The sequence below is a fragment of the Felis catus genome, chromosome A3 (assembly GCF_018350175.1).
Source record: "Felis catus isolate Fca126 chromosome A3, F.catus_Fca126_mat1.0, whole genome shotgun sequence".
Lineage (NCBI taxonomy): Eukaryota > Metazoa > Chordata > Mammalia > Carnivora > Felidae > Felis > Felis catus.
The window spans coordinates 102,767,252-102,792,396 of NC_058370.1; the positions used below are offsets into that span (position 1 = coordinate 102,767,252).

Below are 25,145 nucleotides of genomic sequence, written 5' to 3' on the forward strand. Positions count from 1 at the left end.
AATCCAGTTCCCTGTGGTTTATGGGACTGAGAAAGCCATTTCCTTGCTGGCTGTTAGCGGAAGGCTGGGCTTTGCTCTTCCCGGCTGCCTGCATTCCCTGTGGCCCCTCCAGCGATGGCAGGTCAAGTTCCTCTCATACTTCAAACCTTCTGACTTCTCCGTCTGCCTTCCTCTTCTATTATTTTTTTTTCTTCCTCTTCTATTTTTAAGGGCTCATGTGAGTACACTGGACCCACCTGTGTAGGTCAGGATACTCTCTCTTTTTTAATATCAGCTGATTCTTAATCTTAGTTACATCTTGGTTATATCTGCAAAGCCCCTTCATAGAAGTACCAGATTAACATTTGATTGACTAGCCAGGGGATGGGAATTTGCACTGGGACACCTTTAAACTGCCCACAACAGGACTTGACGGTTAAATTTAGTGCGTGTTCTCAGAGTGCAGACAACCAGCAAAATTTGAATATTGACTTTAGATTAGATAAGAACATTGTATGAATGTTTAATTTCCTGATTTTGATGATTGTTCTGTAGTTATGAAATTGAATGTCCTTGTTCTTTTTTTTTTTTTTCTAAGTTTATTTATTTATTTTGAGAGAGAGAGAGATAGCTCATGTGCATGTTCAAGCCAGGGAGAGACAGAGAGAGAATCCTAAGCCAACTCCGCACTGTCAGCACGGAGCCCTATCCAGGGCTTGAACCCACAAACTGTGAGATCATGATCTGAGCCAAAGTCAAGAGTTGGATACTTAACAACTGAGCCACCCACGTGCCCCTGAATGTCCTTGTTCTTAGGGAATGCACATTGAATCATTTTGGGCTAAAGGAGCATGATATCTGGAACTTTCTATACATACACGCAAACGCATACACAAAGAGAAAGAGAGAGAATGATAAGACATGACAAAATGAGAATAATTAGTGAATCTGGTTGAAGGATATATTGGAGTTCTATAATTTTTGCAACTTTTTTTTGGTGTTTGAAATTATATAATAAGTTACAAAAATATTGTTGGAAAAATACCCATGTTCAAAAGTTAAGTGAATCAGGGGTGCCTGGGTGGCTCAGTCAGTTGAGCGTCCAACTTTTGCTCAGGTCATGATCTCACAGCTGGTGAGTTCGAGCCCCACGCTGGGCTCTGTGCTGATAGCTCAGAGCCTGGAGCCTGCTTCGGATTCTGTGTCTCCCTCTCTCTTTGTCCCTCCCCTGCTCACTCTCTGTCTCTCTCTGTCTCTCTGTCTCTCTCTCTCTCTCTCTCAAAAATGAATAAACATTTAAAAATTTTAAACAAAAAGTTAAGTGAATTAGAAACAAAAAGGATTCAAAACTGTACACAAATCCTCAAAAAATTAAAATTAGAATTACCATGTGATCAGGAAATTCCAGTTCTGGGTATATATCCGAAAGAATTGAAAGCACAGACTCTACCAGATATTTGTATTCGTGTATTCATAGTGGCATTGTTTTTAAGAGCCAAAAGGTGGAAGCAACCAAAGTGTCCATCAATGGTCGAATGCATAAACAAAATGTGGTAACATATACACATATACAGTGGCCCATGACTTAGTCTTAAAAAAGAAGGAAATTCTGACAACATGGATGAACCTTGAGGACACTATGCTAGGTGAAATAAGTGAGTCATACAAATACTGTGTGATTCCACTTATCTGAGGGATGTACAGCAGTCAAATTCACAGAGATGGAAAGAATAATGGTTGCCAGGGGGATAAGCAGGGATAAGGGGAGATAGGGAGGTAGTGTTGAATGGGTACAGAGTTTCAGTTTGGGAAGATGAAAAAAGTCTTAGAGATAGATGGTGGTGATGTTTGCACAGCAACGTGAATGTACTTAATGCCACTTTAATGGTACACTTAAAATGGGTAAGCTGCTAAATTTGGTTCCGTATATTTGAACATACACATACAAAAAATATGGAGCCGGGGACGGTATATAGTGTGACTCCAATTATATAAAAAGAAAAACATTCATGGAAAGAAACTTGCCAGAATATTTATAGCAATTTACTTAGGAGTTTGAGAACAGAGTGAATTTATAGCAATTTAATACTCTTTTGTACATTCTTAAGTTTTTTAACACAGTGCATTTGTAACCACAAAAAAAAAAAGCACACAAAATTTTGAGAGAAGCTGAGTGTCTTTTTTGTCTGTTTCCATATGAATGCCTTTGTTGTATTGTATTGTCTGTTCCGGGCAAGTAAGTGATTTATAAAGAGAATTGTCCATGCTCATGACCATGAGAAATGGTCCAGCTCACCAATCAGGACAATACTGCAAATAATTCATATTCTGATTCGGGTTTGGCTCCATTGGCTTTCTGGGCAGCTCCTTGGGCACTTCTCAAGACAGGCCAAATGGAGGCCATCAGTACAAAACGTGGTAAGTGTTCTGCTGGCAAGTTTCCTTGTCTCTCTCTGCTGGGTAAGCTCTCAGGAAGCCAGAAAGAACTTGCTACATCAGCAGAATAGTGTTGGCAACAGGACAGGCTTCAGGGAAGATCCCACAAGAAAAGGTCAACACAATATATGTTTCCTTTTGCTTAAAAATGTATTGGATGATAAACATTTAGAAAATATGAATGAGATGAGGAAGAAAATAATTGCCCATAAGCCTACTGCCTAAAGATAACCACCATGAACATCTTGGTATAGATTGATTAATTTTCCCTTTCTCTCCCTCTTCCTACTCCCTCTTCCCATCCTATTTTCTTCCCCTTCTCTCCCTTTTCTTTCTTTCTTTCTTTCTTCCTTTCTTTCTTTCTTTCTTTCTTTCTTTCTTTCTTTCTTTCTTTCTTTCTTTCTTTCTTTCTTTCTTTCTTTCTTTCTTAGAGAGAGAGCAGGAGAGAGGGGCAGAGGGAGAAAGAGAATCTTAAGTGGACTCCACACTCAGTGCAGAGCCTGACGCAGGGCTTGATCTCATGACCCCTTGATCTCATGATCTCATGACCTGAGCCAAAATCAGGAGTCAGACATTTAGCCAACTGAGCCACCCAGGTGCCCCTCTCCCTTTTCCTTTTTTAAATTCATATAAAAAATATCTGTGTAAATCTATCTATCTATCTATCTATCTATCTATCTATCTATCTATCTATGTATCTATCTCGTACTGTTATCTCCAGTTCCAGTCTAATACCACAGGGTTCTTTCTTGCCTTCCCCTTTCTTTGTAGCTTCTCCAACATGAGAATCCTGGCTCTCATTATCCAAAATATGTCCACTTATCTGTTCAGCCCTAGTGTACACATTAAAAAGTTGCAAACTTAACCTGTAGCCATATGAGAAACAAATTGACTAACTAGAGGGCAGTATTTGTGTGTAATTTGTTTTGTTTTTAGTCTGACCTTATCCAGGAAAAATACTGTTCTGCAAAGTTACTTAGGTTAGTTCTTTTTCTTCCCAATCCCTTTCAGAGTTGTCATGTTATCCATTTGTAATCGTAATAGTTTTGTACTGTTGCATTGCAAATTGCCACAGCTTGAAACAGTACATATTTATTATTTCACAGTGTCTGTGGGTCAGGAGACTGGGCCTGGGGCAGCTGGTCCACTGCTTTGGGTCTCAGCAGGCTGGGTGAGCTGTGTGACTCAAGTGTCAGCGGGGGCTGCAATAGTTGTGGCTTGGGTCTCTTTTCTAAGCTAACTGGTTGTCGGTGGAATTGTTTCTTAGGGTTGCAGAACCAGGGCCCTGACACACGGCCCTCTCCAGAATGTGGCAGTTTGTTTCTTCAAGGCCAACCAAAGAGTGTCCTTGCTGCTTCAAATCTGTATCACCCACACCCTCTTTTGAAGGCTCACCTGATTTGGTCAGGCCCACTCAAGATACCCTCCTTTTGATGAACTCAAGCCAACTGATTAGAGACCTTAATTACATCTGAAAAAATTTCCTTTTCCATATAACATAACTTGATCATAGAGTGACATTCCATCCTATTCATAGGCCCTATTCACATGTAAGGAAGGAGGGGCCATTATACAGGCTGTGTGCACCAGGGGATGAGAATTTGGGGGCCATTTTAGAATTCTGACAATTTTAGTAACTAGTTAAATTTATTTGTTCCTGTTCATGTTTCATTCTGGGTGTTTCCCCACATGCTGGTTGATTTTAAAACACGTATTTTTGGGGGGTGCCTGGGTGGCTCAGTCAGTTAAATGTCCGACTTCAGCTCAGGTCATGATCTCATGGTTCGTGGGTTCAAACCCTGTGTCAAGCTCTGTGCTGACAGCTTAGAGCCTGGAGCCTGCTTCAGATTCTGTGTCCCCCTCTCTCTCTGCCCCTCCCCTGTCACACTCTGTGTGTCTCTCTCTCAAAAATAAACAAGCATTAAAAAAAAAATTTTAGGGGCACCTGGGTGGCTCAGTTGGTTAAGCGAACGACTTCGGCTCAGGTCGTGATCTCACAGTTCGTGGGTTTGAGTCCCACATCGGGCTCTGTGCTGACAGCTCGGAGCCTGGAGCCTGCTTCGGATTCTGTGCTCCTCCTATGCTCATGCTCTGTCTCTCAATAATAAATAAATGTTAAAAAAAATTTTTTTTAATTTTTAATTTTGCCCCTCCCATGCTCATGCTCTGTCTCTCTCTGTCTCTCAAAAATAAATAAACGTTAAAAAAATTAGAAAATATTTTTAAACATGTATTTTTTTAAATGTTTGTTTATTTTGGGAGAAAGAGGCAGAGAGAATGGGAGGAGCAGAGAGAGAATCCCAAGCAGGCTCCACTCTGTTAGTGCAGAGCCTGACTTGGGGCTTGATCCCACAAACCTCAGCCAAAATCAAGAGTCAGATGCTTAACCGACTGAGCCACCCAGTCACCCCTGAATTTTGAATCATAGTTACAAAGGTTTCCTGATACCAAGATTAAAGAGGCATTCACTTATGTTTTTTTCTAGTACTTGTATGTTTTTTATTTCACATTAGATTCCTTAATCCATTCAGAGTTCAATTTTGTGTATATCTTGAAATAGCAGTCTCACTATGTTTTGTCAGATGGCATTCCATTCTCCAAGCACTGTTTATTATGAAGTCTATTTTTACCCAAATAATTTGAGATGCCACCTTTATTTTCTCATGTGGGAGGTAATTTTTAAAAATTAAATGCAGTACAGAGGTGCCTTGGTGGCTTAGTTGGTTAAGTTTCTGACTGAATTTTGGTTCACAGTTCATGAGATCGAGCCCCACATCAGGCTCTGCGCTGACAGTGCAAAGCCTGCCTGGGGTTCTCTCTCCCCGTCTCCCCCTGCCCCTGCTTGGCTTGTGTGCACTCTTTCTCTCTCTCCCTCACTATCATTCAAAGTAAATTTTAAAAAATTAAATACGGTACATTATGAATGAAAAGTTTTAGTGCTTCTATATAGCATTGCCTCCTTCTAGAGAAAATTTAATATATTCTGGTGGGCATTTAATGTAGGGAAAGGTCATGCTTATCCAATTGAAGCCTTGAGATGATTCAAGATGAATTTCAGTCTTTGGGAAAAGATATCTATTTCTCGTTTGTTCTTACTCGTGGGGTGTGGCCTTTGGGGGTCACAGCTGGAATCCTGGGGTGTTCCTCAGGCTTGCTTCACATTGACGAGACCCAAACTCTAATTTTTGTCTTCTCAGCACCTTAAGATTGCTGAAGTGGTGTAGCTACTGTTTTGTGCATGGCTTTTCTGCCTCGTGGCCTGTTACTCAGGAATAAGTCCTGGCTGTCTCTGCTGCCCTCTGGGTTTAGTAAACTACTTTATCCATCTTTTAGAACTGTTCTTGGTGAGAAGTTTAGTCTGATACCCTCTTGGCTTAAAGCAGAAGGTTGAGAATGTTGGTAATTATGACTCCAAGCATGATCTGAAAGATCGTCAATAATACAATTCAAACCAGAGAGTAAAAGCAGATAGAAATCATGCATGAAAACAACAACAACAACAACAACAACAACAAGAAACAGGGGTGGCACAGTCAGTTAAGCGTCAGACTCTTGACCTCAGCTCAGGTCATGATCTCGAGGTTCATGATTTCAGGCCCTGCATTGGGCTTGGTGCTGATGGTGTGGAGGCTGCTTGGGATTCTGTCTCTCCTTCTCTTTGACCCTCCCCACTTTGTACTCTCTCTCTCATAATAAATAAATAACCTTAAAAATTTTAAAAAGAAAAAAAATAGTAGAATTGGAGGACAGATCCAGGAGACCCATTTTGCAAATAATGGGGCTTCTAGAAGGATAAAAATGAAGAAATTGAGGAGAGGACGTAATTAAACAAATAATGGAAGAAGATTTCCCTGAGCCTATTAATGACCCAAGTCTGTACACAAAAACTGCTCCCCTGTGGTTCTTGGTGAGGCTGAGGAGAAAAGATACACATAAAACATGTCAAAATTCCTGAACTCTAAGTGCTTTCAGACACAAGAAAAATGAATCACTTACAAAGGAAAATCAATTGGACTGGTATTTGGATTTCACACCTGTAACTCTGGAGGCCAGCAGGTGCTGGAATCGGGTCTGTGGGCGGCCAAGAGGAAAGTCACGTCAGATAGAATGGCCCCTCATCATTCCGTTCCCCTGAGCATAGGAAGGATGTATATAGTGCAGATGTGCAAGGATGTAGTCACTCTTACCACCATGTACCCCAACTGCAAAAACCAAGAAGATCAAGGAAAATAAGGATAAACAACACTAACTCACAAGCAGAAACCAGACCTCAAGGTAAGGGAAGATGAAGAAGAAAAGACCTTTGTACAGGACAATATCTTGGAATGCTTAATAGTCAAAATTCTAGGAAGAGAAGAATGCTCAATGCTGAGGGAAATTCCAACGGTAGCTTCAAATGAATAACATTAAATGATCTCAGCCAAATCTGAAAGCAGGGATGGGAGTGAGGGGCAAGGGGAGGACAGAAGAATGTCTCACAAGTCTCAAGGAAGAGGGAGGAGCGTGGGGAAGTCCAGCAGGTCACCGTGGGGTGTCTGCTGACATTCTCTGTATAAAGCATCTGTACTCAAGGTCCTATCAGGGCATAGTCATTTGAATCGCCTTAACACAGGACTCCACAGCCTCCTTTCACATATACAGCCCTGATCCTTGACAGTTTTCTCTCCCCTCCTTTTTTTTTTTAAGTTTATTTATTTTGAAAGAAACAGAGTGCAAGTGGGGAAGGGGCAGAGAGAGAGAGAGAGAGAGAGGGAGAGAGAGAATCCCAAGCAGGCTCCACACCGTAGCACAGAGCCTGATGCAGGGCTTGAACCTATGAACCTCAAGACCATGACCCAAGCCCAAGTCAGATGCTTAACCTACTGAGCCACCCAGGTGCCCCTCTCCCCTCCTTTTAACATTGAGAAATGAGAAAACCCAGGAAGTCCAGCTGCATGGGTGGAAGTCCCAGTTCTGCCACTGAGCAGCTGCCAGGATGTGGCAGGTCATATTTACGGGCACGTCCACTGCAGCTGGTGTGCAAATTCTCCAAGAGGAATTAAACGTAAAGTAAGGGAGGGAGGCAGCTGTCCTACATTCCTTCCCTCTTCCCTTTACCCCCGGTGTGTCAGCATTTTGCCATGCGGGGTCGTTTGGTTTGTGTGATTCCGTGTACTGGGAACTCAAGGGATATTTCACATGAGGGTAGCTGGGATGTTGGGAGCCGGCTGGGATAAGGGGCTTTGGAACTGGCTGCCACTAGATAAGGGACCAAAAGCTGAGAGGAGCTTCTCAGTGATTACTCCAGCTGGCACTCCTGTGTCTTCTCAGCCTGCAATTCCAAAGGCACAGAGCTCAGCCTCCTTTCCAAAGGATAATCATAAGGGAGCAGAGGACTTTTCTTGTTTTGTTTTGCATGACTGGGGATTACTCTTGAGAGGGAAATGTTTCCATCACATGAAGACAGTTGCTGTGGACATCTGTGTTATGCAAAATCTCTCCTCTTGATAACATGGATTGAAATGACATTCTAGATATTTCTCTCTTACAAAAAGAGGCTTTTTTTCCCTTTTGTAGTATTTATACATGTTCATTGCAGCAGAGAAAATGAGAGCAATTCAAAAAGTAATTAAACATATTTTTACATGCCAAGAAAAAAAACACAGTTTGATGATTTTCCTTCTAGAGAGAGAGTTCTCTATGTAGATCTGTGCATAACTGAAAACAAATCACATCTTGCCATGCATGCCATTCTATAATTTGGTTTTATTTACTCAACACTATGTCTTGGAGAGGCTTCTATCACCACAAATACAGACCTACGTCACCAGTTTAAGGGCTTCATAGTACTCTAGATTCTATGTATCATAACTCCCTTATGGGTATATTTTTTTGTATCACTGTATGTTGGCAATTCTGACTAGAAATGTGTCTGTCCAGGCTGGCAGGAGACTCTGAGGAGGAGTGGCTCTGGGAGGAAATGAGGCCTACTGCTGAGTCTCTGGTCCTGTCTGGGAGGAACATCGTGCTGGTGGCTCAGAAGCTCCATCTTCAGCCGGGATGTCAAAGCCACCAGGAGGAGCTAGTGACTACAGCTCAGCAGATCCTGGTGGACACCACAAAGGTGAGGCTGGTATCAGACTGGCTAGCTGGTCGGTTGGACATAGCTCATTGCTGGGAAGCATGGATGGGGCAAGTCATTCCCACAGTGGATGCCCCTGCAGAGAGAGACCTCTGCCCAAGCTTCCGGCAGGATCACAGCACAGAGTTCATTACCAATTTAATAAATGCTAAGTGTGGAAGCTGCCATAGGGAGCTACTAAATTAGGGTCTTTAAAAAAAAATTTTTTTTTAATCTTTATTTTTGAGACAGAGAGAGACAAGAGTGTGAGCTGGGAAGGAACAGAGAGAGAAGGAGACACAGAATCCAAAGCAGGCTCCAGGCTCTGTGAGCCCGATGCTAGGATCGAACTCATGAACCACAAGTTCATGAGCTGAGCCAAAGTCAAATGCTTAACTGACTGAGCCACTGAGGCGCCCCTAGGGTCTGTGGTCTTAAACCCACGTGTGGCACCTCATCCCCACACTTGGCAATCAACCCCCTAATAAGAAGGTATCACTGAGGGACTCACTTTTCACCTTGCCCTTGGCCAGGAGCTGTGGGGGAACACTTAGTGAAACCTCTGCAGGTCTCAATCTATTTGGCAAACCCGGCTCCAAAGTGAAACCTCTGCTGTTAGGATCTCCCGAGGCTAGACCAGCCTCTTGGCCTCCCAAGACTCCCCATTTTCCTAACATTCCACCATATGGCACAACTCTTTTAGGTTGGGGCATTGTTCCCTGTTAGGATCTATATAATATTATCACAGTATTATCCGCATTCATCATTAAAGCTTTCATAATGTGGATTATTGTTGTGTGGGGTGTGCGGGAGGGAGGGGATGAGGAGTGTTGGCAACTGAACAGATCCTCATTAAAGTGAAATTGGAAATGGGGACAAAGCCCATAGCGAGGCAAAGCCATAGGGCTTTGGGCACCTGCTGATGGGAGTAGCAGAGGGGAAGAAGGGAGGGTCTTGGAAGTGTTTGGGTGCCAGCTCTGTTGCAGGGGATGAATAGAGCCATCCAGGAGGGGTAGAATCAGGCTAGGAAAGATTCTCAGAGTCACTTCCTGGACAGGCCATCTTTCCAGCCTCCGTCATCCTCATCCAAATAGTAAATCCTTCCTGAACACTTTGTGGTAACACGTGGGTTCCCAAATAAGACAGTTGGTTGTACCTTTTCTGACCTGGAGGTACTCAATCCAAAACCAAGTTGGACCCCACATTAAATGTGGGTCAAATTTAGGAAGCCTCACGTTTTCAGTTAGGCCAAATATTTTCCTTAAACATCGCTCTTAGATGACTTGTTTTGTTTTGGCCCTGACATTCTATACTATTTAGCCTTGGGATGTTTGTAAAACAGGGGGTGAGGAGGTTGATGGGGTGAAGGGGGTGGCAGGGGGTGAGGGGGCTGGGGGGAGTGGAGGGGGTGAGGAGGGAAAACAGCTGCCGTTGCTTCTGCTATCGCTCCAGGAACATGCCAGCATTTTCAAGCTTCTCTTCCCCTGGCTGCCCATACAGGTCCTGCTCCTAGAAGACGCGGCGATGGCGAGGAAGATAGCGCGGGCGGCGGGTTGGTGCCTGACCTGCCTGGACGCGCTGGAGGACGCGGACGACGCGGCCTCGCTGCGCGGCCCCTTCGCCGACCTGGCCGCCGCGCTGCTACGCCTGGGCCGCCTGACTGCGCGCGGGCCCGGGGAGCGCCTGGACCACGCCGGCCGCCTGCTGCGGGGCTGTGTCCCCGCGCTGCTCGAGGCCGCCCGCGGCCACCTGCAGCGCCCTTGCGACCCGCAGCTGGCCGCTTCCCAGCGCCACACTTTGGCCCAGACCAGGAAGACCCTAGGCGAGCTGCTGGCGCAGCTGGAGCCCGGCGCCGCGGCCCCAGCGGCCAGCGCCCAGACCGGCGCGCTCACCTGGCGCCTGCGGCGGCTGCGCGAGCTTCTGTCGGCGCCCGGGCACGAGCGCATGCGCGGCGGCCCTCTAGACGCCCTGTTGGCGGCCGTAGTGTGGCACTGCATGCGTCTGGCCGCTTGCTCCGCACCGCCGGAGAGGCTGCGCCTGGTGGCCCGCTGCGGCCAGCTGCTGGAGCTGCGGAGCGCCGGGCGCCTGGGTCGGATCGACAGGCATCCGGGAGAAGGCCGGGCCTCCGGGAGCCTGGAACCCGGGCAGGAGTGTGCGGAGCTGCAGGCCGCCACTGAGGCCCTGTGCCAAGGAGTCCGCTCTGGGCTGCTGCACCAGATCCTGGACACGTTCACTGACACGCAAAGCCCTCTTCAACGACTGGTCCAGGCCGCCTTGGCCACTCGCCCAGTCAGCTCCCTGTGCGATGGCCAGGCCCTGCCAAAGAATCTCCAGCTTTTCCTTGCTGCTTTCCGTGACCAGGCCGAGCAGATGCTCAGAGTGGCTCACTTGGTCTTGGTTTGCTGCCCTCGACAACAAACTGGCAAAGACATGGAGGTCACCATGGCAGGCCTTTGGGGGCTTGTGGTCAGAGTGCAGCAACTTTTCTCACAAAGTCCCCAAGGATCTGGTCTGGACTGGAGCCCAGCTGCCTTGCAGGCCCTGCTTCAGGCATGGACCAGGGCATCGGAAGGCCTGTTGGCATGTTTTGATGACGTTCTCAATATTCCTGAGTTCCTGAGTGTGTCCATTCAAGAAATGACCAAGCACTTGGACTTCTTTAGATGGGCTTTGATAAAGGGAGATTCCAGAGACTTTCCCCAACTTGTGGCATATTTACAGGGTCGGGCCACTCACATAGTGCAGGTGATGAGCAGGTATGTGGACCAAGATCGAGATCCCATTTTCCGGAATGGCCTGAGAGTCTTGATCCAGCAGCTGGAGCAGTCTTCCCTGTTCCTGAGTGCAGCTGCTGAGTGCTGTTTGGGTGGGCACAGTGCTCAGGACACAGAGGTATTTTTAACCATGGCACAACATCTGATCTGTTCAGCCCAGAGCATCCAAGAAGGGCTGGATGGGACTAACCACCCAGATATCCTCAGCCCGCTTCGGGACCAAGTCCAAAGGTTTGACACTGCTAAGGAACAAACTTATTTTATTCTCCCCAGCCTCCAGGACTCCACAACTCCTGCACTGGAACACCAGGGAGAACCTGGGTTGGGGGAAAGCAATTCAGGCATCTCCTATCCACTGAGGAACAATCTTTCCCACCCTTTGATTCCTGACAGGTATCTACAGAGTGGGGACCCTCCACTACCAGCCATCAGCAAATTCATCATTGCTGTAGAGAGCCAGAGCCACCAGGCAGTGACCACAGCTAGCACCAACCTGCAGGAACAAAACGCCGCTGTGGATGCAGCTCAAGAGGCCTTGGCTGGGGAGGGACCACTGGGGTCAGAGGGGATGCCTGGACTCCAAGAAATCCCAACACTAGCACCTTCTATTGTTGACCTAGGAACAGAGATAGAACCTTGCACGACTGCTAGAACCGGCGGGCTTCCGGAAGTGGCTCTCCAGCTGTCTGGGAGACCCAGGGAAACCGGGCAGGGCTTGGTAGCCAGGGCTGGTGACTGGTACCCTCTGTGTCAACAGCTCTTTTGTCACAACCCAGCAGGTGATCTTCTAGGGAACATGGCAGTGTTCATGGAGCTGCAGCAGAATTTGGCCTCAATGGTTCAACTAGCAGCCAAAAGTGAGCCTGTGGATTGGGGTAAGAAGGACCCTGACTCAGCTGGGCGTCCAGAAGCACTTTTACAAATGCAAGGCAGATTGGAGGAGGTGCAGACCCATGCTAAACAGCTGTTGGACAAGGTTCTGGCTTTCGATAGCCTCCAAGCCCCTACGTCATGGGACGAAAGCTTTGAGGATGGGTGCCTTCGATGGTCAGTGGCTGTCCAAGACCTGCTCCAGTGCATGGAGAGACTCAGCAGGAGACAAGGCCTGTTCTTACTGCCCCTGCGGCGGGCCGTGAAGGACCAGCAGGGACTGCAGGAAGAGTTGGCCCAGGCAGCAGCTGTTTCTCAGAGGCTACTAGAGGCTGCCAGGCTGTCTGGCCTCCTGTGTGGGGACGCGCAGATAAAATGTGAGGTCTCATTTTTGTGCAGGGAAATCCATGTGCTCACAGATGCTCTGCTGGATGTGGCACAGATCCTGGCCTCCTCCCCCAAACCATCTCCCAGTCTGTCCACACGCTTTGAACTCCTCTGCTTGGAGCTCTCCTTTCAAGCCAAGGCCCTCACTGGCCACCTCAGCATCATCAACGCAGACTATGAACATGTCTTCCAAGATGCCTTCTATCCAAGGCTCTCTGTCTGTAAAGAACCTCAGGCCAGGCCAGAAAGCTCCCTGGAAAGAATGGTGTCTGGTATCCAAGCTGCACAGGGAATTGTGGCAGGAAGTCAAGAGCCTGGGCCCTGCCAGGAGGACCTTCTTAGGGCTCTGGAGAGCATTTTTGTCCTCACCCAGGAGGTGGCCCAGAGGGTCCCAGTGCTCCAAGAACACTCAGAGGAGTGGAGAATGCACACCCTGGACTGGCTTCAGTGGGAGTGGGCAGCCAAAGCCCATCATGCCATGGCCCAGCTCCAGGCCTGGAAAGGTGGTCACACCAAGGCCTGGGCACTCTTGGCCCAGTGCCTGAAGCCCAGTGATGAGACGGCAGTGATGAAGCCCAGGGATGAACAGGCCTCTGCCCAGCCCCAGCTCCACTGTGAGGAGGGTGCCTCAGGAGCTGTTGCAGTGGGCAGTGTGGATTCTCGGGGTGCTGCCCCAAAAGACACCCCAGGGAACTCAGGGGGGGCCTACACTGTGGACCCAGACGTCACTGGGACAATTGCAGCAGACCTGGACACGGTAGGACTGCCAGCATCTTTCCCTCTCCCCCGCCACTGCCCTCTTTCTAGTAACCAAAGGCCACTGCCAAGTTCCAGAAAAAGCTGTCTTCGTGCCCACGTGTGTAATTCACATCTGGCAGGCAGCACAGTACAACCTTTGAGAGCCTGAGATCAGGAATCAGACTGCCTGGGCTGTGCCTGCCTCTGGCATTTCCTAGCTCTGAGACCTCAGTGAAGCTTCTTAGCTACGTTGGCCTTCAAGATTCTAGTCTAGAAAATGGGAATATTGATACTCTTCTGGCAGAGAGTTAATAAAAGCTTCCATGTAAAATGCTCGCACTTGTCTGGCACATAGGAAGGGTCCTCTAAGTAGTGGCTATAATTACTGACTTATGTGAAGTTTTTCCCCGTTGGCCCAACGGGAAATGGTCCCCCTCTGCTGTGACCGACAGCACCTCTCCTGTGGGTCAGGCTGCTTCATGCCGCCTGCACCAATGTGATGTTACCTCCCTGTCCCAATCAGGGTTCTTTTGTTTGCAAATGGCGGGGATCCAGCAGGAAGCAGTGCAGGCAAAAAGAAAGATTTATTAGAAGGGCGCGGGGTCTGTTGAACACCTTCCACACATAGTCATTTCCTTCTAAGGCACCAGACAGGACAGTCAGCCATTGTGGAGCCCAAACATCTGATTTACTTATACCGGCTATCACCAAAGTAGGGTGGCAGTGCCCAAGAAATTCCCTAGCAAGCGTGCCCAGCCCAGCATTTTATTCACCACTCCATCTATCCCCTCCATGACCTCATGCTTGGCTGCATGGACCCTCCCAAACCTTTCCCTGGGCCTTCTCCCAACACAAAGCCCATCAGACCATGTGCCCCCACCCCCTTACTCTTCCTTTTTCTCCCTGAAGTGTCATTACCATGAGAGGGGACCCTCTTCCCAAAGTAGTTGGGAGGAGAGCAGACACAGTGCCTTTTTCCCTACAGCCTAAGGCCTCTTGCCTCAGATTCCCAACCCGCCTAACAGAAGGCTGATGAACAGTTTTGAAGGGGCAGGGAATTATTAAATTGAAGAAGCAACAAGAAAGGATAGCGAAGCCAGATGACGCCTCAATACGCACAAGCACAGAGGGGCGTCTGGGTGGCTCAGTCTGTTGAGCCTCTGACTTCGGCTCAAGTCAGGATCTCGCTTGTGGGGCCTGCATCAGGCTCAGAACTTGTATCTCCCAATTTCGATAGAATTTACTATCATGTTCAAGACTTCACACCTTTCCAACAGTGACACCTAACAGTTATATCCCTTCTGAGGCATTAGTATGCTGCACTGGGGGACTGGAGAAAAAGCAGGGCTGGGGGCAGGCCCGAGGTCCCTCCCACCCCGTTCCCTTCCCACTTGCACCTAGGGCACAGCCCTTGCCCTAAGGAGCTCAGGATCTGACAGGCGAGGCAGAGAGAAATCAAGGCCACTCTTGATCCTCTGCTGTTGGATTTGCCTCCAAGCCAGAACAACTTGTCTCAATTCCAGAGTCTGGAAAAGGCTTAGGGGAGGCTCCAAGAAGGGTCCAATAAAAAAATCACCTGGTCCAATAAAAAAATCACCAGGCCTAGTGCTGAATGCCCTGCCTACTTCTGGGTGCCAGCAGTAGCTCTCTTTCTCACTAGAAAATTAACAAGGAAGTCCATGGGAGAGAATTCCTAAGTATTCATATCAGCACTGTAAAGTGCTTTCATGTAGAATGATTGGTGAGAAAGTGTCTGGGTCCCAAAGTTAGAACATTCAAGGATTCCTGCATTTCCTCAAGAAGCTGTAAATTCTCCCATGTAAGGCCTAAAACTTGACAGAAGGAGAGAACAGGTGGTATTTGAACCGTACTGGGATCCCAGCATGCCAGGTTTCTGGATGAACAGAGCCTGGAGGAATAGGGATTCACTGTTTCCCTACCCACGTGGAGTAAACTGCCTGGAGCTGCCAGCATGTGGGGAATCAGCAGGGTGGGAGGGACCTCTTGACTCCCACTCTTCTTTTTTTTAATGTTTATTTATTTTTGAGAGACTGCATGAGTGGGGGAGGGGCCGAGAGATGGGGACAGAGGATCTGAAGCGGGCTCTGCGCTGACAGCAGGGAGCCCGATTTGGGTCTTGAACTCACGAACCATGGGATCATGACCTGAGCTGGAGTCTGACGTTCAACCGTTCAACCGACTGGGCCACACAGGTGCTCCGCCCACCCTTCTTCAAAAAGTGGCGAGAGGGCCCTTGATAGCAGCACAGGAGTTTCAAGACCTGAGCATCTGGAGTCTCATTAGCTGTACCCTGTCCTTTGGCAGGAGCAGCCGCACAGCCCAGCACCTGGCTCCACAGGCCCACTGGCCTGGCTGGGCCCTGAGCCGGACCAGCTGCTCCCGGAGGATGGCGGCGTGGAAGGGGGGAGCAGGATCATCCAGATTACCCGCGAGATGGCTACAGAGGTGCTCCTGATGGCTCAGAGTCTGAGGAGGAGAGGACCCGTCTTGGTACTTGGCCTTCAGCGGGCAGCCGTGGTAGCAGGGCTGGGTACCCTGGGGGAAGAGAAGCCCCCGACTGCTGCCCTGCAGGAGGTGGGCCAGGCCAGGCAGGGCAGCTCCCAGAAAAGAAAGACCACACTGTGGACTAGTGGGATTGTAGCATTCTAATGTGCTGTCTTCTTCCTCTGTCTGGGTGTGTCCTAGAGTTCACCTCTCTTTTTCCCTCTTCTTTTGTGCTCAGTCACTAAATCTTGGTCTTATGGCACCAGGGAAGGTAATTTGCCGGAAACTGCAATTCAGTAAAACCAAGGACTCATTCATATCCCCAGAAGGATGAGCTGAAGGGAGCTATTTACATTCTCAAAAATTCCCCCAAATGGAAATAACAGAGCGGCACCCTCCTGATGGATAGCCATTCAGGGCCAGCACAGCCTAGAGGGGGAGGGGGTGGCTTTCCACTGGCTTTTGGAGACCACCTGCAGTGCTGTGTGGCCGTTCTAACTCTCTTTAGTCCTCTTCCTGATTCAAACCCAGCAGCCACCACACCCAAGGCTCAGACCTTTCATTGCCCTGCCCAGTTGAAACAGTCCCTTTTTCACAGGGTCGTTACATCACAATGGGCAGTGGTTACTTCCTCCTGTCTCCCATTTTCTTTCCAAACATCTCAGGTATTCTAATTTATATAGGATTTGGGTGCTGGTAGTGCTGTGTGGCTGAGGGCCCAGGAATATACTAATCCTCTACCCCATGGAGTGTTCCCTGGGGAAATGCACACATAAGGGGAAATGCCAAAAGAAAAATCAAATGATAATTTTAAAATGTTTGTTTGTTTTGAGTGAGCATAAGTGGGGGAAGGGCAGGAAGAGAGGGAGAGAGAGAATCCCAAGCAGGCTCTGCACTGACAGTGACAGGGCTCATCTCACAAACCGTGAGATCATGACCTGAGCTGAAATCAAGAGTCGGCCACTTAACTGACTGAGCCACCTGGCACCTCAAATGATAATTTTTAACAGTGAGGCTAGTGCCTGGTAAGATGAAGTGCCTCTGCAGAATTCTCCCACAAACCTCCCAAATCTCAATGTTAATACCTCCCAGATTTTAACAACCAAAGTCAAACAGAGAAAAGAATTTAAAATAGCTGCTGAGGGGGAAACTGGCAGCACAGGGGTGCGGGACGTAAGGTTTCCTGAAGCAGAACGTCAGATCCCATGACATTATTCTAGAACCCACCATGCCAGCAGCTCTTCAGCTCAGAGCTGGAGGAGACGAGGAGGGAGGTGGGAAAATTGGAAGATGGTGTCCCTTGGAGAGACAGAAAAGGTAAACACTTCCTTTCGTGGTGGAGGTCTGCATACGCTTACTCTCATGTGGTTACTCGCACCTCTGAGACCTCTTCAGGGGAGCCCTTCCCCTTCCCACATGGAGGTGATCTCATGGTAGACTTGCCACAACATCATGGCATCTCACATCTTCGTTTGCTCAACAAATACTTGTGGAACATCTTCTGTGGGCCAGCAGAGAACAAAGGCATTCCTTAGTCATTGTCCAGCCTGGAGAACTGTAGCAGTACTGTTTACTGTATCAAATATCCCCAGGAAAAGGGGGAGGGGGGTCTCTCACCCTTCCCTACCAGATTCTTTTATTATTCTTTTTCATTCTCATCCTAAAGACCAGTGATTCTGAAATCAGGTCATCAAACCCACACTTAGCACATCGAGAGAGCGAGTGGACGCAAAGAGCTTGTCTGTGTCTGTCTTTTGTCTATATTAGTTGCCTCAACATACACCATTATGTTTAAGATTTTATTTGGATAAAAGGTGCTGTTTTCTGTCACCCATTAAGGATCATTTCCCATCTAAGAAGCTGTACGTGTAGCTGTAGTCTACACGTACCTTTGCACCTTTGTTGCAGCCAAGATCACCTTCAACCTGGATGTTCCCCATACCTGGACCTTCTTAGGGGCCTCATTTCTGCCCTGGGCCTGCTGAAAACTAACCCTGAGCCAGTGCAGGCCACAGCCCCCATGGGAAAAGGGCTAGATCACGAACAGGAGGCTGGGCTGCTTTCCCTTCAGCCGTTCCCCCACAGAAGCAAGGGCGTGGACTTCTTCATTCTGCTGGCTTTCAGGAGAGTAAGCATCTGAGTGGCTGGTCTTGAAGTCTGTGGAGGAGGTTCGAGAGCTTATGGTTTTATTAAAAATTTTTTTTTTACGTTTATTTATTTTTGAGACAGAGAGAGACAGAGCATGAATGGGGGAGGGGCAGAGAGAGAGGGAGACACAGAATCGGAAGCAGGCTCCAGGCTCCGAGCCATCAGCCCAGAGCCCGACGCGGGGCTCGAACTCACGGACCGCGAGATCGTGACCTGGCTGAAGTCGGACGCTCAACCGACTGAGCCACCCAGGCGCCCCAAGAGAGCTTATGGTTTTAGACCAAGCTAAGACACGTTCACTCTGGGGCTGAAGTACATTGTGCTAGGCAAGTTTGGGATGCTTTACGATTTGCCACTGATTTCTTCTGGAAAACCTGTGAGGGCTTTACCTACTTCTGACTTTCATCTCTTTGATACAGACCAAAGATCAGCTCATTACCTCTGCTAGGAAAATCGCGGCTTCTGGACAAAAGTTCGCCAGACTTATCCGCATCATCGCCAAGAACTGCATAGATCAAAGATGTTCCCGGGAGCTTTTGTGTGTGGTAGACCAGATTCAAACAATGAGCAACCAGCTCCGCATCATCTCCAGGTAGGAAACGGTTTTGGTTGTGACTGCTGTGCTCTGCTTTCTCAAGAGCCAGAGGGAGGGCTTAGGCAGTTCTTTTTCTTTTTCTTTTTGTATACTTTTAAAAATATTTCCTTTAGGAGCCTACATTTATGTTGAGGATACTAAACAAATGTTGAAAATATAGAGAAGTATTAGAGGACAAAAAAATACATTTTTAGCCACTGTCATTTCTCCCTTTATCTCAAAAATATTAGATCTGGTAATATACATAAGAAAGGAAAAAAAAAGATTGAACATGGAAAACTAGTTCCTGAGGAGGTGTGAACATAAAGTAACCATAAGGGATGTTTAAAACCCAAATACATCAGAACTTCTGTTCCCCTTCAAGGCTCCCCTTGCTTCACAGTGCTGTGCACCTGCTCCAGCGGTCCTATGCCCTCACATCACATCAGAGTTCCATCTGCAAACGTAAATGCCTGATCTCTACTTTATAACCACAGTTAAATTTTGACCATTAGTTCTTTTATTTGTTTTTATACTAGGCATATTTAACCAAAAAATCAGTTATCTAAAAATACATTAATGACAAAGTGAAAGCGCCATGAATGTAATCGGCCTAAGAAAAACTATACCAGTACACGGCTTACATTAAGATTTATTCATTTAATGTGCTCAGACTTTGGAGTTGAGCAGTTTTTATTAATTGTCTCCTTATAACAGCTTTTGTGTTGGTAATATAGAACATCATAATGGCAGCATGGAATGGTTTCATTTCACCCTGAGTCTCCTGATACCTGCATTGGCACATTTGTCAGTAACAAACTTGTATTCATAATATTCTTTTTTTTTAATTTTTATTTTTTAACATTTATTCATTTTGGGAGATAGTGAGTGGGGGATGGGCAGAGAGAGAGAGAGAGAGAGAGAGAGAGAGAGAGAATCTGAAGCAGGCTCCATGCTCTGAGCTGTCAGCACAGAGGCTGATATGGGACTCGAACTCATGAGCCATGAGATCATAACCTGAGCTGAAGTCGGACACTTAACCGACTGAGCCACCCAGGTGCCCCAATATTCTTTTTTTTAAGTTTATTTATTTATTTTGGGGGGAAGAGGGCAGAGAGAGAGAGAGGGAGGGAGGGAGAAAACCCCAAGCAGGCTCCATGCTGTCAACCCAGAGCCTGACACTGGGCCTGACACTCAAACCCACGAACCATGAGATCATGACCTGAGCCAAAACCAAGAGTCAGATGCTCAATTGACTGAGCCATCCAGGTACCTCCCGTATTTGTAATATTCTTATATTATGGGAAAGCTTGATAGCTAAAACTATTATCAGTCACTGTGAGGCATAAAAATAACATTGCTAAGACCAGGGTATATAAATTTTTTAAATAATTATATAAAAATAAAATGTGGCTACTCTTCTCTAGGAAATAATATTTCAGGTATATAATCATCTCAAGGATAGCTACTCAAACTTTACTGCTTAGGACACAGGAACTGCAGTTAATGTTAGCATGTCAGTTATGGGTCATGTTATAAGGGTACCTGGGATTTGTTTCAATCAGGTATGGTAACACCTGCAAATGTGGAAAGGACTTTCTTGGAGGAAGAAGATTCCTAGGAACAGGAGGCATAGCATGCCATACAGGACCACACGGCAAAGTGCCAGAGTTGGTCAAAAAGCAGAGGGAGCAAAGGGGAAACCTGACGAGAGCCTTTACTGGAGTTTTCGTGGGAAGGAATGGGCACGGCAGGGGAAGCAGGCAAACAGATTTCCGATAGACTGGATTGAATATTTTCAATGAGCCCTGGAGTATGGAGATTATCTCTAGTTGTCTGGTACCTAGCTCTGGGGCAGGGCTATGGCCCCAAGGGTAAGAGCTCCACAAAGGAGGTATTCAAGACAGGGCTTTGCACTGGCTAGTTTGCAGGTGTAAGTGCCAGGAGTCATTTACTGACTCTCTAAGAAGCAGGGGCGGTCTTTCCAATGTCAGTAAGGTCCTAAAATGTCAGTGCATCAGAAACACAGAAAATAAAAAGACATAATTAATACAGGTATATTTATCAAGCTCTCAATCCTTTAAAGGAGGTGAATTTCACAACATCTTTATTTACTTTTGTAGGAAACAACTTGTATAACTAAATCCAGTTACATTCACTATAAAACAAATATCATTGAGGTGTATAATTTAATTAGGAGGTACCGGTCTGATCTTTGAGTAGAATGGTTTTTTTTTTTTAATTTTTAATGTTTACTTATTTAGAGAGAGAGAGACAGAGACAGAGCATGAGCAGGGGAGGGGCAGAGAAAGAGGGAGACACAGAACCTGAAGGAGTCTCCAGGCTCCCAGCTGTCAGCACAGAGCCTGATGTGGGGCTCAAACTCAGGAACCATGAGACCATGACCTGAGCTGAAGTCGGACACTTAACCGACTGAGCCACCCTGGCGCCCTGAGAACTATTAAGTCCTGAGTACAATTGTATGCAAAATTTCTTGTTGCCTTCTTCATATATGGATGTTGGCATTTGTTCTGCCACGTCTCTTCAGTTATTTTCTTTAAAAACATACTTCTTGTTAATTTGTAGATACTGTCTGATTCATACTTTCTTAGTACTAAAACATAAATTTTATTTTTAAAATGTTACATTTGCCTTCGGAACATTTTTTTTTTCCCCCAGAATAGTCCCTGTAAATGCATCCCAGCGTTCTGGAAGAGTCTCATATTGTAGAACCTTCCAGCATTTATTTGAGATGGCATCTCTTCCCTGGTGTAACATTGTCTGCTCTCTTCCTGTAAACTCTCAAGTGTAAAGGCCTCTCTGGCAAGAAGCAGGTCCTCTGAAGAGCTCCTGCTGGAAAATGCCCAACAGCTCCTCCGGGCTGTGTCCAAGACGGTGAGGACCACAGAAGCTGCAAGTCTGCGAGTAAGTGCTGACCCCATCTGAAAGTGGCCACTGGCAGAGACTACACACATATGGCACCACGGCTCTGGGCCACAGGCAGAAAGAAACATTTATGAAAATGTAAACTCTGGGGCTTCTGGGTATCTCAGTCGGTTAAGTGTCCAACTCTTGATTTCGGCTCAGATCATGATCTGACAGTTTGTGGGTTCGACAGGGAGCCTGCTTGGGATTCTCTCTCTCCCTGTCTCTCTGCCACTCTTTCTCTCTCTCTCTCAAAATAAATAAATTAATTATTTAAAAGAAATTGTAAACTCCATGTGCACTTGTGTTGAGCACTGGCTGCTGCATGGAAGTGTGGAATCACTATATCATACACCTGAAAAGAATCTAACACTGTATGCTAACTATACTGGAATTCGAATTAAAAAAAAAAAAGTAAACTCCATGAAGCCACAGACCTAGAATTGTGGGCTGGTGCATGGAGGTGTGAAGTAAATAGAATGAGAATTTCCATTTCAAGTTTAAAGCAACTTTGTACCGGCTAAGCTCAAAGAGTACATTGAATAGACATGCATTTGAAAAATGGGCATAGTTTAGCTAAGGTTCCAGAGTCTCTTGAAGGCTGAGCTCTTCTGCTTAGGCCTGGCCCCGAGGGAGCCGAGTCCCTCCTTACTGGCATGGCCACAGTCCCAGCCTCCCACTCACCTTGCAGCACCACCTGAGGTGGGACAGTCCCCACAGCCCAGTCTCCTAGCTACTTGTGTGCAGGAGAACCTGAGGGCAGGGCTGTGTCCTTACCGTGGGCACCTGTGTCCGGGCTCCGCTTAGGCCACTGGCCAAAGACCCACGGATAGTTTGCATAAACCAAAATGAAGAAAGCAAGATCCAAAAGGAGGCAGAATTTGGGGTAGAGAGAGCATTTTTAATTGGCTGCATTCTCCGAACATTCGATTCTGACCAACATAAGATCCTTTGTTCTGTTGTGCTTCTTTCATGAGAGAGGGAATGAGTGGGCTTTAATTCAGAGGATCCCTTCAAACACAGTTCCTTGATCTCTGTTCAGTTAGGGCCAGTGGTGCCTGGCCTGGCTCAGTCAGAAGAGCATGTGACTCTTTTTAAATTTAATTTAAAATCTAATCTAATCAAAAATAAAATAAAATCTAATCTCATTTTAGAGAGAGCATGTGAGCAGGGGAGGGGCAGAGAGAGAGAGAGAGAGAGAGAGAGAGAGAGAGAATCCCAAGCAGGCCCCACGCTCAGCATGGAGCCCAATGCAGGGGTCAATCCCATGACCCTAGAATCGTGACCTGAGCCGAAATCCAGAGTTGGATGCTCAACTGACTGAGCCACCCAGGCGCCTCAAGAGCATGTGACTCTTGATCTCAGGGTCATGAGTTTGAGCCCCATGTTGGGTGCAGTGATTACATACATACATACATACATACAAGGAAAAAAATTAGGGCCAAAATGTCAGAAAATGAGCTCCACTGTCAGTCAGTGGAGTCTGCTAACTAAGCAAGAGCTCATGTCAGCTGACCTGGGGAAGGTGTGCACAGTGTCCCCCAGGACATGTAATTACCTCTCTCTCCTCCAGGGCTTGAGACAGCCTTCCTCAGATCCAGAAGAACTGGAAGTTGCTGCCTTCTGTGTGCAGTGGAGAAGAAAACTGCTAAGGCACAGACTCCGAGAAACTTCAAACCTGGACTATGATGAGCTGGGCCTGCGAAAAACAAGCACAGAAGGGCCCCCAACATTAGCAGCCCTGGTTCCAGAAGCATTCTAAAGACTGAGAAATACTCTCTGAGTCAGACTGTCTGTTGATGTGTGCCTTGGCCCTGAGATGGGCAGCCCAGAGTGGGGAGTGACTCTTAGGCTGAAATAGGCTCACATTGTAGAACCTTCTACATGGGGGTTGGGCAGGTGGGGGGGGGCGGGGACAGGGGCTAGGCCTTGCACAGAGCTGCCTTGGCAGTCCTCCCAGTGAGGGGGAATGTCCCTGGGCCCCTGGTGAGGCTGATCCCCTGGGAATGATACTTCAGTTTCTGGGCTTAGAAGGAACATCACATATAGACTGTAGGAGGAGGGGGAAAAACATCGACGCCCTGTTAGCTTAAGCCTTTATTAAGGTGTTGCAAAGTAAGAACAGTATCAGTTGTGCAGGAAGCCAGGTACTAAAAGATGTGTAGGTTACACTGGGGAGGTCAGTCAAGTTCAAGGTATGGGGAAACTGAAGTTTGTGTTAGCCTGGGATGAGCTCCCTATAAGGACTGGTTTGCGTGGCTACTTGAAGATTGGTTTGCATTTTCTAGGATTTTTATTAAACTGGAATCATGTAATAGTGTTCTTTCCTACCCCCCCGCCCAGCTTCTTTCCTTCAGCATGATCACTGCAAGATGATCCTTGTCAGATGCTCAGGACTTTTGGCTATACTTAGGTCCCAAGATTTCCTCCTAGGTTTTTTTCTGAAAGTGGGATGTAGAGATTTATCCATTTTATTTATCTTTTTAAATAACCAACTTTTGGTTTTATTGACTTTCTTTCCTAGATTTCTGTTTTCTACTTCATGGATTCCTTCTCTTTAATATTACTTTTTTTTTTTAATGTTTTACTTATTTTTGAGAGAGAGAGAGAGAGAGTACATGTGAGTGGGGGAAGGGCAGGGAGAGAAGGGGACAGAGGATCTGAAGTGGGCTCTGTGCTGACAGCAGTGAGCCCAATGTGGGGCTGGAGCCCATGAACCAGGAAATCATAACCTGAGACAAAACCAAGAGACACTGAATTAACTGAGCCACCCAGGTGCCCCTCTTTGATATTTGTTATCATGCCTTTGTGCTTAACTTGTTCTCCTTTTCAAGTTTCTCCATGTGCAACCAGAGATCATTATTCTGTAGCATTCTTTTCTATTACAGGCTCTTACTGCTGTGATTTCTAAGCACTACTTCAGCATTAGCCTCCAATTTTTATGGTTTTCTTTCTCATACATTCTAATTTCCTTTTTGAATTCTTTGTTGACCATGGATTATTTGCAACTGTGTTATTTAGTTTCAAAGTATTTGGGGGGAATTTCCAGGTATTTTTTTCTGTTTTGATTTCGGATTTAAAGTTTTTTTTTTCAACGTTTTTTATTTATTTTTGGGACACAGAGAGACAGAGCATGAACGGGGGAGGGGCAGAGAGAGAGGGAGACACAGAATCGGAAACAGGCTCCAGGCTCCGAGCCATCAGCCCAGAGCCTGACGCGGGGCTCCAACTCACGGACCGCGAGATCGTGACCTGGCTGAAGTCGGACGCTTAACCGACTGCGCCACCCAGGTGCCCCTTGATTTCGGATTTAATTCCTTTGTGGTCAAAAGACATTCTTTGTATTATTTGAATCCTTTTAAGTTTACCGAGCTTTGTTTTGGGGCCTGGGGTATAGTTTATCTGGATAAATGTTCCACGTGCAGTAGGGAAGAATATACATTCTGCTGTTGGTAGGTGGAGTCTTCTATGAACACCAGCTGGGGCAAGTTGATCGACTCTGTTGTTCAAGTTTTCCATGATGTTCCCTGATGTTCATTCTACTTTTTCCATCCATTTTGAGCGAAGGGTATTGAAATCTGCAACTAGAAGTGTGAATTTGCCTGTTGGGTTTAATCTCTCTTAAGAGTGACTGTCCTATGCTGCCTGGGGTCCAACTCTGAACTCTATTGTTTTGTATGTTTCATCTGGCTGTTCTGGGGATGAAGGG

The 25,145-nt window shown here is 46.8% G+C and overlaps 1 protein-coding gene across 6 annotated transcripts in view; it reads left to right on the forward strand.

Moving 5' to 3' along the window:
* The window catches only part of LOC102901615, a 36,268-nt gene extending 12,517 nt beyond the window's left edge, over positions 1 to 23,751 (forward strand). For 5 of the 6 annotated variants that reach the window (XM_045054569.1, XM_045054567.1, XM_023251877.2 and 2 more), the window contains 6 exons: positions 8,335 to 8,518; positions 10,016 to 13,303; positions 15,610 to 15,795; positions 18,357 to 18,529; positions 21,319 to 21,436; positions 23,010 to 23,751. In XM_045054569.1, coding sequence (XP_044910504.1) covers positions 8,335 to 8,518; positions 10,016 to 13,303; positions 15,610 to 15,795; positions 18,357 to 18,529; positions 21,319 to 21,436; positions 23,010 to 23,198 — 4,138 coding nt within the window. In that variant the 3' untranslated portion in view covers positions 23,199 to 23,751. The remainder of the gene's footprint in view (positions 1 to 8,334; positions 8,519 to 10,015; positions 13,304 to 15,609; positions 15,796 to 18,356; positions 18,530 to 21,318; positions 21,437 to 23,009) is intronic. The other variant, XM_045054570.1, reaches the window with a different exon arrangement.
* The last annotated feature ends 1,394 nt before the right edge of the window (positions 23,752 to 25,145 follow it).